Here is a 12,153-nt window from a genome sequence, read left to right as displayed (position 1 = left end):
ATACTTTAATTTTAACATGTTTAATAAACATGTTTAATTTTGAGTTCAACGGAATGCGTTCATCATGCATGATTGAATTAATAATAGGCCTATATTTTTTTATCAAAATTCGACTATGGCATAGTCTAAAACGACCAGACCCAGAAGCAGTGGCGGCGCCACGGGGGGCATGGGGGGCAAATGCCCCCAGTCAGAACTCTTGCCCCCCTGTTGCCCCCCAGAAAAAACCCAAAATTACGAAAATTTCCACTTTTTACGGTAATTTTGCGCAAACTTTGTTGATTTTGCCCCCCTGAAATTCACTTTGCCCCCCCTAGTGGCAAACAAACGAAAAAAATTCCTGACGCCGCCACTGCCCAGAACTGGACACTCACAGCAATTCCCAATTCCAGCAGCAACACACAAACACAGAGGCTAATGTAGACTATGCCCTCCCCCATTTTACCCCCTACCAGCTGACTCATCATGAAGGCACAGCCCCCAAATGGGCTGGCGCACCGCGCGTGAGTAGTTCAATGTGAGCAAAATAAAATATAAAATTATGGGATTGGATGAGAGTATCCCCCCTTTCAACCTTGCAGTCAATGAGGCTGTGACTTAGTTGCCGGGCTTAGTTGCCGCAGTCCTGGTCAGCATCAACCGCACCAACCATGCCAAACACCCGCACACCCGAAACCCGTGGAGCCGCCGCAGTGCATTGTGGGTAAATTTATACAAGTCAGTCACCGGATGTGCTTCTTCATTCACGGTGAAAAACGGTCTGGCACCAACCCAGAGTAGGTAAGTTTATGGGCTTAGTTTACCTAACATATATCAAACTAAATGTTCACTATGAATGGATTGACTGCCATGGATTTCGAGAATATGCCTTACATACTTAACTACATCAAATTCAGCTTCCACAATGGATTAAATGGTGGAAAGGTGTCCGGCGATAGAAAATGGTCGGCTTTTTTGTTGGTGACAGACAGGAGCCATTTTGGGTGTGGATTTTTGCAAAATTAGTACACGTACACGACGAACCTTTACATCTCTTTATATGTTGTTCGTAATTTAATATAGAATTGTTTTATTTCTGTCTATTGAATCCTAGGTATGTAATGAGCTAAATGTAAACAAAATCATTTTATCGTCCACATTAAAAAAGAAATTTTCTTCTCCTGTCCAGTGTCTGCACTAGATTGATTGAAACGTAGTACAGCTAGTTCCAATATTCCCAACTATAGTACAACAGGCATACAAATGCATAGCAGGGATCTATGGGATGATTTTTATTTTTGGGTGGATCATCATCAGGCAAAAAATGTAGAAAATACATGTCACCCAATGCACCACACAATTAAATTGCAGACTACAAAATGTTGCGCATCATTAGCCAGGGCGCACAGTGTCGTCACCCTGTATTATATTTATAATTGTTTCCCTGCAATGAATCACGTCTTAATACTCCGTTGGTGAGCGACGGGCGATTGGTATTTCACTGAACGCAAGAAAAAGGAGTCCTATCTGATTGGCTAGAAATCGATCGCTAGATCGCTCAGTGGTGAAGTACAGGTACTCAAAATGTAGAGATGTATTTATAATTCTATTTAAATTAATATTCTATTTATTGATGCAGATAAAGGAAGTTGGATAGTGTCTTGATATGGTGCATTGTATTATAGACTTGTGATTTAATATTCTATACAGCACGTGGATCTGAGCTGAATGGGTATGTGCGTGTTCCTTTAAAGATTATAATTCTCAAACAGTTAAAAGGGCATTTCGTGATCCACAGCCTCATCCCCCCACTTTTCTCAAAAAAAGTTGAGATTTTTATATCACTGGAATACTCAGTGCTGTACGGTGCAAAAACTGATTGAGGAGCCAATGGCTCCTAACTTGATAAATTTAGGCGCCCAAATTTTGCTCCCAAGTAAAAAACAATTTTAAGTTTTTTTAGGCTTACTTCCATTTCCAGTTCGGGTTCTACTAGGTTCATTAAAAGTATCAACTGCTGTTGGATTCCCTGATTTAATTGTTTCATCGTCATCCTTCTTGTTTCCCAAAAGCTCCATCAAATTCAAAGGTTTTTTTTATTTTGACGTCATCTTGAGTACTTAAAAACAATCAAAACTTTTGACCTATCCTATATTATCATCCATATATACATGTTTTGCATTTGCTGGCGATTAAAAGCTTCAACAGTTGGGCGCCATTGATTGAAGGTTTAGTCGCATCAGAAAAAATCTAGTCGCCAATGCGCCTAAAATGGGCGCACCGTACAGCACTGGGAATACTCTGGCTACATAATGTTTATGTACAAAATATTTCTTGCAGATTAATTCGTTTAGCAAAGATATCGCGAAATTTGAATTTCGTTCTGGTGCACCAGAACAAAATTACAACGTATTGTCTATGGAGAAGTGCAATACACATAAGGCCCTTCGCACTTGATTATTAGTTTCCTGTTTACCGCCCGCGTCCAAAATTGAAAATCTCAAAATAATTAATTATTTTATTTTTATTTCTAATTTTCTCCTTTAAAATAACTTTCAACTGCTTCTACTTGCCGTTTTCTGACTTTAATAATACCAACAATAATGATGAATAAACAAAGAGTACAACTCCACCTTCACTTATTTATAAAATCAAATATTGTTGTGAAATAATTAATTGCCCGCTCTTTTCAAAACGAGTCAATAGTTGCTTGTAATAGTTCAAACTAAATAAAGAAAATAAAAGATAATTAATAATTAAAAATTAAAAGTCACCTCGTCCCTTTTTCAAAATCTACAACAGGAAACTAATAATCAAGTGCGAAGGGCCTAATCATGCATAACTCGCAAACGCAAAATCGGAATCAACTGAAATTTTGGGAATATGCTTTTTTCGTGGATATGTACTGAAAAATGTCATAAAAAGAGGATGCTAGGATCACGAAATACTCCTTTAAATGTTTCACATTTTTAATGTATGATTTAAAAATTGTTATGGTGAAAATGCAGCAAAATATATCGGTTTAAAGAAAACAGCAATCGCCGCTGAGTGTATTGAATTTCCATGTTAGTGTATTGAAAACAAAACCTGGGTATTACCTGACAACAAATCAAATTTTCTTGTAATGGAAACATCCTGGGGTGCTGAGCATGCGCAAATCATAAAAACGTGTAGTATAGAAACTCAGTGGTATCTCATATTGTGTAAATGATATTAGCTCGAGTCGCTCAGCCTATCTCGAACAAAATCGTCATGCGTAGCTGTTGAAAAAGCGAGGGGATTCGCCGTACTATCACGGCAATTTTTGACACAAAGATATAGGGATGATGACACTACAGGTGTGGTGTAACTAATGTTGGTAGCGCCCGGGGCAAGAAACAAAATTGACGCCCTACCCCCCAAATAAGGCCACCACTAATTAATTTTGGTTACTAGAAGTTGAATACCAATTTTGAGCCTATTTTTGCATTTTTCTCAAAAATTATAGCGAAATTTTATTTCAGCACAGACAACAGTTGTGGAGGTACAGTCAAAAATGAGGAAAACCAATATTTGATCAATAAATCAATAACTACTTGCTTTGAGTTGCTGAATTTTCAGTGCAGTAGTTGTAGTCCTTGCCCCTATAATATACATATCTTACTTGTCACCAATGTGCTATAATTTTTGAGAAAAATGCAAAAATAGGCACAAAATTTGCCAGGGGTGTAGTACCCCCTTAACTCAATTGATCTTGTGATGAAATGCGCACAAAGCGCACACAAATTTTCATTGGGCGCAGAATCGATGCTGAATTCGTCAATTTCCCCCTGCGAATTCAGAAGTAAACACAGCCGATCACGACAGGCAATCGCATCAAAAATGTTGATAAAATTACATTTGTGACTTCAGCAACATTTTAGACTGTCCAAAATAGGCAAATCGAAATAACTTTCATCCAAATTTCAACAGAATAAACAACCTCTGTGTGCAAATTCGAAGCTAGAGTTCTTGAGTAACCCATAACTAACAGCGCTATTTCACATGGTGGTATAAAGAGTTCTGGTTCTCCTTTTAATTCTGTGCATACAAAGCTATCTATCAAACACCCGCTAACTACATGAACGGACATTTTGGCAAAAACTGGTATATACATTGGTTCCACTTCTGGATTGGAGGCATGTCCTTCCCTATCCAAACGAGACAAAGTAATGCTATTCCTACAGCACTGCTACTCAATTGTAGAATACAATGAGCCTTTTTAAAATTCTAGTTTCACATTTTCTTTTTCAGACAAATTATGTAAACATGAGAGCAGCATCTTGGTCATATATAAGAAGAAGACTGAGAAATCATCCAGAACACCAAGGCTAGACACAATCAAGATGGATGCAATTGTCTGATTGCTAATGATGATTAACTTCAACCTAAGCTCCTAAACTTCATTAGCATATTATGGGGAACAAACAAGATAACATTGATCTGTTCCTTGCAAGATGGTAAACCAAATAAAATTAACCCAGTTTCCTAATTGTTGTTAGAGGAAATAATAGTCTCCAGAAAGTCAGGATGACAGAGGCATGTGCTGTGAATGTGATACAGGAGGGTGGTCGTGAAGAACAGAGTCCATCAGCAGAAGGTCATAGGTCACCTTACTCAGGTACAATGGCCTGTGAAGATACTGCAATTGCTGTCTTATCAAGCGGCTTGAAAAGACCTGTTTTAAACAACATCAATAATGACGAAGGGCCTGCGGCGAAGAAACAATGTCTTGAAACAAAACAAGGTAACTTAATATTATTATTCAACAAACTGTTTATCAATGATTTCTGAACCAAACAGTTACCAATTGCATGTAGACTGAGTGACTTTAAAATACCCTAACCTTCAGGCTACATGCAAATCAACTGCAAGCTATAGCGCAAGCACCCCACATGATCAGAATGCACAATCATCCGAACAAGTGTACACATGCTTGCCGGACAGCGTACAGTAATGGCTTGCTATCCCAATCCAGTGTGCTCCACTCACCCAAGGGGTCCCTGTAGTGGTTCAAATCTGGACCAAAGAAAACAACTTCTTAATTACTTTTAAGTTCTTCCCTTCCTCTTTACCAAAAAGCAAAAGGGCTCTGGGGTTAATGTTTAAAAAGGTATTTTTGTTCATTTTGTTTGTAGATGATGTAGCTCAAATAGATGAAACAATAAGAAAAGATGTTACATCTCCAAATAAGGCAGATGATAAATCAACCACCAAAACATCACCAGGAAAACCAAAGGTATGGTTAAAGTCGCATTTTAAGTTGTCCGTTCAAATGGAAATTACTTTTTTGATAAACGTGCAGTTAAGTTCAAATTTGTAGTTTGCTCATGATCGTAAGATTGAGTAGAAACTCAGCTGCCTGTGATGGAATACCTTTTCAACTCTATCTCAAAGGAAGTTGCAACTCTCCTAAGAATATCATATAAACTGCTCAAGGAATGAGATTTGAAGACAGATACAACAGGTTAGTCAAACACTGTTAAAGGACTCTTCGGACTTGGACTTGACAGTTAAAGACTTGATGGGATGTGAACCTCAAGGACTTGTCTTGGACTCGGACTGGAATGCAGAATTGGTCTGAGATGTACATGTAGTGGTCTCAACTACAACCATATGCTATGTCCCAATTGAATCCTGAATGAAATCAAAAGCTAATATAAAAATAATATTTTTACCTTTCTCCTCCAGTATCGAGCCTCATCTCCAACAATCATGACAACAAGAGGAAAAAGTCACAAGTGTGACTCCAGCAAGGAATCCACAACCATGGCAGGTAGCCATGATATAGGCAAGGAAGGTCCCGTATCTGCATCCACATCATCCCCTGATGGAGGAGCCAACCCACGCTGTAAAAAGAGTGGCACATCCTGTGTGGTACCTGGATGTCATGTGACTGGCTGGAGTAATCATGATGTCAAGTGGTATAGGATTCCAAAGGTACGAGTGGCTGTCTTGATTTCATAGTTGTAGATGTTGTGGTCATGACATGAGCCAATCCAATCCATAGCTTATAAGCTTCTGAATCGGCATGATATAATCTCATTCATACTGACTCAATATGAGCTCAATTTAACCAATTTTACCATCATTTTCCAATTATCAGTTATTTATTTAAACAGAAACTTAATATATGGGAGCCAAGTATTCAAAAAACACACAGATTACAGGTGCATGCTGGTGGTGGCCCTGCCGCATGCACCTGTAACACCAAAAACATTAAAGCTTATTTCTAGAGAACATTTTAACCACTCCACCCCGAGTTTGAAGGTTCTTGAGCATGCCCCTGGAGATGGAGAGATTTAGAAAAGTTGAAACTACAATCCCGGACAAAAGAAGTTCGAACACTTGTGTCAATGTAGGACTGTTTGAGACCGTACGTATTTCTGATATACTTGACATATTGAAATTTTGCTTTCTTTAACATGAAGTCTGAACCATTTCCTACTACTACAACCCTCCCCCTGCCCCACCAATCAATGTTGGATGTTTCTAGGGGTTCATGACCCAAAAACAACAACCAACAACATTGATCGGGAGGAATGGGGGCATATTTGAAGTACCCATGTTAAAGTGTTCGAACAATTATGACCGGGATTGTTGTAGGAATGAATTCTCCATTACTACTTTTGTAGCGGAGCACCAGGAGTTAAATTCAAAAAGTCATAAAAATTTGATAATGACAGTTATATTTTTACTGGCAATTCAGCAAATCTATTAGCAAGCTGCCAGTGTACCCATGCTCACTTTGACTTAAATTGCAATAATGCAGATTCTGAACAAATTAACCCTATGGGCAATTCTACCTTTCTTTCGTTAATTACATAATATAATCATTCATGTAAGTAACCAATCAATACATGGCTTTTAGACGGATTTCTTGGCCCTTTTAAGCTTAATATCCTTCAGCCCTATGGGCCATTTGTACCAAATCGCTGGTTGGCTCAATATAATATGTCCCTATTCAGCCAATCAAAATAGTTCTTGGGTTAAACAAATCATGGCTTGTTCTTTTCTTACATAATAGGATGAACGACTGAGACAGATCTGGTTGAACAAAATTGGACAACCAGACCTTGATCTCAAAGATTACCACCGAATCTGTTCCAGTCATTTTGCGGGAGGTTGTAAGACATTTGACAGTATAATACCCACCATTGGGGTACCCACATCACCGAAGAAAGATGATTCTATATCAACAGCAAATACTACACAGGGAAATAAGGTAGGGGATGGTTTATACTGTATACCAGGAAATTTTTGTTAGGTTTTTATTTTCGTGATTGATTTCAGAACGCGTAAATTTTAAAGCCCGCAAAAAAATGTCAACCCATAGACTTTAATGTGTAGCTGTTTTGAAGTTGCAAATACAAGAATTTGCAAAACTGCTCAAAAAACCGCTAAAATTTTCCGCTAGATACAATAACTTTGAATGGTTACAAGTGGAATGGATATATTGTCTACAATTGAGTTAGAAAAGTGTGAATATAACAATTGACCAGTGCTTGCATTTGGTCACCCACCTTTGCACAGTATTTTTTGTGGGATCTGAGAGCACATTAGACACACCAAATTGCATTCTGAATATGAGGATTGAGGAACGTCCTGATGATATCAAAATATTCTGATTTTTTTAACTTCGCCATATAATACAAATTTTCTGACAAATTATTAAAAATTGACATTTTTGGCATTTAACCGTCCTCGAAAGTAAACTAGGTACTAGGTAGACTTTATAAATCTAATGCTACACACTTAAAGTGTATATAGCTTGGATGAAAAGCTGGGAAGCCGACCATCATGTGTATCATCAATACGAAAGGTTAACATTTTCATATGATTTTTAAGTACATATCATTAGATTTATAAAGTTTACTTCGAGGACTTCAGAATGCAATTTGGTATGTCTATGTGCTCTCAGGTCCCACAAAAAATACTATGCAAAGGTGGGTTACAGTGCCCCTGAAGCAAATGTTGCCAAGTTATTTGCAATGCCTTTATTTCAGACTCAATTAGTATCCAACAAGAAGACATTTTTAACCACCAAGCCATGGTACTCTCGCTGGTCAATTACAGGCAACAACTCAGGCTCTATGTGTTGCATACCAGGCTGTAAAAGCACCAGGAGAAGAAATTTGGCACTCAAATACTACAGGTTCCCAAAGGTAATGTGTAAATTATCCAGGGATTTTTATATGTATTTTTTTCTTCCCTTTTGACTTTCCTTTTACAAAAGTAAAGGCCATATCATATTAGCAGTCGTATTGTGCATTTCAAATATTGCCAGCTCGCTAGCGATGACACGCTGGTAGCGTTTGTACAGTCGCTTGTGCTGTGAGTGTCCAGTTGTGGCTGGCGACATAGCGACAAAGTTGCCTTCAAGTCCACTGCCTGTGATTTGATGGTAGGGCATGCTAGTGACTTATTGATCAGATATCGGCAACCCCTTTCTCCATAAGTGACATGTTTTACATCACAAAAAATACTATGCTCCTTGTGATTGCATTTTCAATATTTTTCCAATATTTTCGTGATTTCTGTTGACATCTATATGTAATAAAGCCAAAATAGGAAATTATCGATCATGAGATAATGTACCTTCTGCGTCAGCGTACTTTTCATAGAATGACACGATCACGCGACCAGCATGACCGAACCTTGACCTTGCCTAGCAACGACCGTGTGATGGTCAATTCTCAAAAGCTGTGTTTGCGCCGTAAGTGCCAGTCTTTGCGTAGTATGCTCGACGCAAATAACTGTGCATACCCAAGTTGGCTCTCATGATCGAGGATTAAATATTTTGGCAATAACTCATAGCAGCATGCTGTCTGATATTGGACTGTATCATATTGACGTAAGCTTTAAAATGTTATCTGTTCAGAGTCTGTATTGAGCAGTGACGACGCAGCTTGCAAAGTGTTTACACTCCTCCTGTCACATGACCATCTATGAAGATCTGCTCTCATGTGACCAGCGAAGTTAATGAAGATGCTGTGATGATGTTGCAAGCTGCGTCGCTGCTCAATACAAACTCTGAAAGGTAACTTTTTAAGTTTATGTATATACTAGCATATTTGTGGACGGCCACAAATGCTGTAATTTTGATCAAACAGCTATTTGGAGCAAACTCGATCTTTATGAGCTAAATGCTAGCTATAAAGAGGATTGATATGTGAACAAAATAAATGTGTTTTTTTGAAACTAGAAATCAGGCAAATCGACATTGAGCTGAAAATTTGCACACAATTTTGGCTTGGGAGTGGAAAAATGGAGGAAAAAAAATCAAGATTGTGGTAAAACAGAAATCTCAAAGAACTGGAGCATGTTTAACTTCAGATCTGTAAAAGCTGGAGTATGCAGAAAAGGGGTTTTAAAGGACTGCCAGAGAGTCAGAAACCAAGTGTCTTGACCACTTCACCTTAAGTGGGTTTCCTTCTGCCACTGTACGTAGGTTGGAAAATGCAAACATAGCCAAATCACAATTTACCTTACTTAAATTTGCTTGCACATTCAAACATTGCAGAATTTATAGTATACAAATACTGCATAGTTTGAAGGGGAAACTATATTTCCTGTGGTGATGGCTAGTGGCAACATGCCTACCAGGTAGCAGGCCTAGCTGTATGTGCGTAAAAACCATTGGTATTTGTTTTATTACACTTCATACACGTTTATGAGAGAATGACACCAATTAAAATAAAAGTCAGAGGAGGTGACCTGAAGTTAACTTGGGGTGTCGGTGTCGTCAAAAAGGTCGCAGAGCCTTGATTTAAAGATTCCGTTCTTAAAACACACTTACGAAAAGTGAATATAAACTTTGCCTCTAGTGATAAAGATGTAGTGGATGTGATGGGGACAACTATGGACGCTACCATCCAGGAGATCAATCTGTGTGGGATGTCAAGTTGGGATTGACCAATGAATTCTCTCATGAATATGTATGAGGTGTAATAATATCATTTATAATTTGCTTGTTTTGTATTCAGGAGGAAAAGTTACGCCATCAGTGGTTATCCAGTATCAGTGTTAAGAATTTCATGCCTAGGGACAACAGTCGTGTGTGTTCCATGCACTTTGAGGGCGGAGGTCGCTCAGACAAGAACAGCGTTCCTACAATATTCAGCGCAGATACCATAGCATTGCAGCATGTGAGAGTACATGACCAACAGTACATGATTAAGCAGGAGCATGTTGACAGGACTGAAGAGGCGATGCCAGATGAAAGTGTCTTCTATAGGCAGGTGAGAGTCTTGTCCACATAGCACTACTACCTTTCTTACAGTGTCCCTTATTAGTTAATTACATTATTTAATCATAAAAATGTTGGCATTTATACAGCGCCTTTCATGTGTATCAAAGCGCTTTACATTTCTTCCTCTGTCGTTAGAATATGTCAGCTGCTATACAATGCCCAAGTAATGCTCATACCTTTGGGTGGGGCTCAATGGACAATATTCATTATTCTATTACCCCCACGACCCATTATTCAAAATCGCGACTGTGATTTGTTGAAACGCCACGTGACAGACCATTAATTAGCGATAAAGTGTCAAGGGCAACGAACTTATATCATCACAGCGCACAGCAAAGCGCACAGAACACCTGCTTATGTAGGGGAGAATGGAATGCCAGGGGTGTGTTATTGTACAAATGTATGTGCATACCTGCTTATAGGGGAGAATGGAATGTTAGGTTGTGTCCTGGGTTGTGTTATTGGAATGTGCATACGCTTTGGCTACGTGTAGGCGCTACACCTTGAGGTAAACAACTTGATATATTTGGGCAAAAAATGTGATATTTTCCCTTTAAATCGCACTATTTTGTGGTAATAGAATAGAAATAAAGGGTGCAGCATTATCCTTTACACGCAAATAATGTGTCCTCGGCAGTAAAATCGTTTAAATAATGGGTTCGGCTACGCCTCACCCATTATTTACGCTTTTACTGCCTCGACACATTATTTTCGTGTAAAGGATCATGCATTACCCTTTATTTCTTAATTACAGCTCCCCATTTCACCCTTGGATAGAGAGAGGCAAGTGAAGGCAAAATGGCTTGCCCAAGTGCATCATACGATGGCAACGCCGGGGATCAAACTCTCTGAGTGTGATGTAGCACCCGTACCACTGCGCCACCTTGCCCCCATCATCTGAGTAACCAATAAATGTTAAATAAATATTTTCTGGCATTGAATGTTGTGTCCAGTGCCGCCGAGAGCTATTACAGGCCGGGATAAAATGAAAGACGGTGCCCCTTTTTACGGGCCCCTCTTTCTTCGCTTTAATGGGACCCACTGAGGTATGTTTTCTTTATTTTTACAGGACCCTGGGCCCGGGGGTAACGCGCCCCCTTAACCCCCTTGTCGGCGGCACTGGTTGTGTCCTCTGTTTAAACTCAAATTTTGCAATATTTTTGTATCACAGATTAGTCCAAGAAAGCAAGCAGTACCTCATAGACTTCCCAAAGCGGGTCCAAAACCTATGGCAACTACTGCTGTGTGGCTGGATGCAAGAGCAAATATGTTGACAACCCCAAGCTGAGCTTCTATAGGATACCACGGAAATCGGTAGGTTTAGTCTTGCAATCTAAGAATGCAAGAGTTGAATTGCAAAACTGCTTAGGGACCATTTTTTCAAAATTGAGTTTTTGGTGTTAAGTTATAGTGCCGATTAAAATACACATTTTGGTGCTTGTTTGACTTTCATACCACTTTCCGTTCCTGATATATCGTAAAATTTCCCTTCAAAAGTCAAAAATGGACGTAAGCAGTTTTGCAATTCAACTCTTCATTATTTTAAGTTAATCAGAAATAGAAAATAATGATTACAGAAGGAATGAAAGCAGGTGACACTGTGGTTTGAGAACTGCTTTGTTGGTCTCTGTAGGGATGTTGTAAATATGGGTTCTGTAATCGGTATAGCCATCCATGCAAGCAAGCAAGCATTGATGGCTAAGTAAAACAATGAGGCGAAGCCAAGTTGTTTTATGCCAAAAATAATGATGTCGCGTGTTATATGAGACAATAGATGCACGACAGCAGCTAAAAACAATACCTTTATTCTCATTTACACTTCAACATGTTCAATTCAAATGAATATATTAATCATAAGTATACCAAATTTTAATCAAATTAAATCCTACATTTTACAAGGAATT

General features: G+C 38.7%; 2 protein-coding genes across 2 annotated transcripts in view; both read left to right on the top strand.

Annotated features, from left to right (window-relative positions):
* The first annotated feature begins 710 nt into the window (after window positions 1-710).
* LOC140155710 (uncharacterized) overlaps window positions 711-12,153 on the top strand; it is a 12,581-nt gene continuing 1,138 nt past the window's right edge. Inside the window, exons 1-8 of the mRNA XM_072178644.1 lie at window positions 711-780; window positions 4,252-4,744; window positions 5,136-5,236; window positions 5,689-5,937; window positions 7,025-7,222; window positions 8,004-8,162; window positions 9,984-10,238; window positions 11,421-11,563. Coding sequence (XP_072034745.1) covers window positions 4,528-4,744; window positions 5,136-5,236; window positions 5,689-5,937; window positions 7,025-7,222; window positions 8,004-8,162; window positions 9,984-10,238; window positions 11,421-11,537 — 1,296 coding nt within the window. The 5' untranslated portion in view covers window positions 711-780; window positions 4,252-4,527 and the 3' untranslated portion in view covers window positions 11,538-11,563. The remainder of the gene's footprint in view (window positions 781-4,251; window positions 4,745-5,135; window positions 5,237-5,688; window positions 5,938-7,024; window positions 7,223-8,003; window positions 8,163-9,983; window positions 10,239-11,420; window positions 11,564-12,153) is intronic.
* The window catches only part of LOC140154653 (uncharacterized), an 18,614-nt gene continuing 18,213 nt past the window's right edge, over window positions 11,753-12,153 (top strand). The window contains exon 1 of the mRNA XM_072177219.1: window positions 11,753-11,758. Coding sequence (XP_072033320.1) covers window positions 11,753-11,758 — 6 coding nt within the window. The remainder of the gene's footprint in view (window positions 11,759-12,153) is intronic.

The sequence above is a fragment of the Amphiura filiformis genome, chromosome 6, assembly GCF_039555335.1.
Source record: "Amphiura filiformis chromosome 6, Afil_fr2py, whole genome shotgun sequence".
NCBI classification, from domain to species: Eukaryota; Metazoa; Echinodermata; class Ophiuroidea; order Amphilepidida; family Amphiuridae; genus Amphiura; species Amphiura filiformis.
The sequence above is the reverse complement of the archived record's forward strand: the minus strand, read 5'-3'. Positions and strand labels throughout refer to the sequence as shown.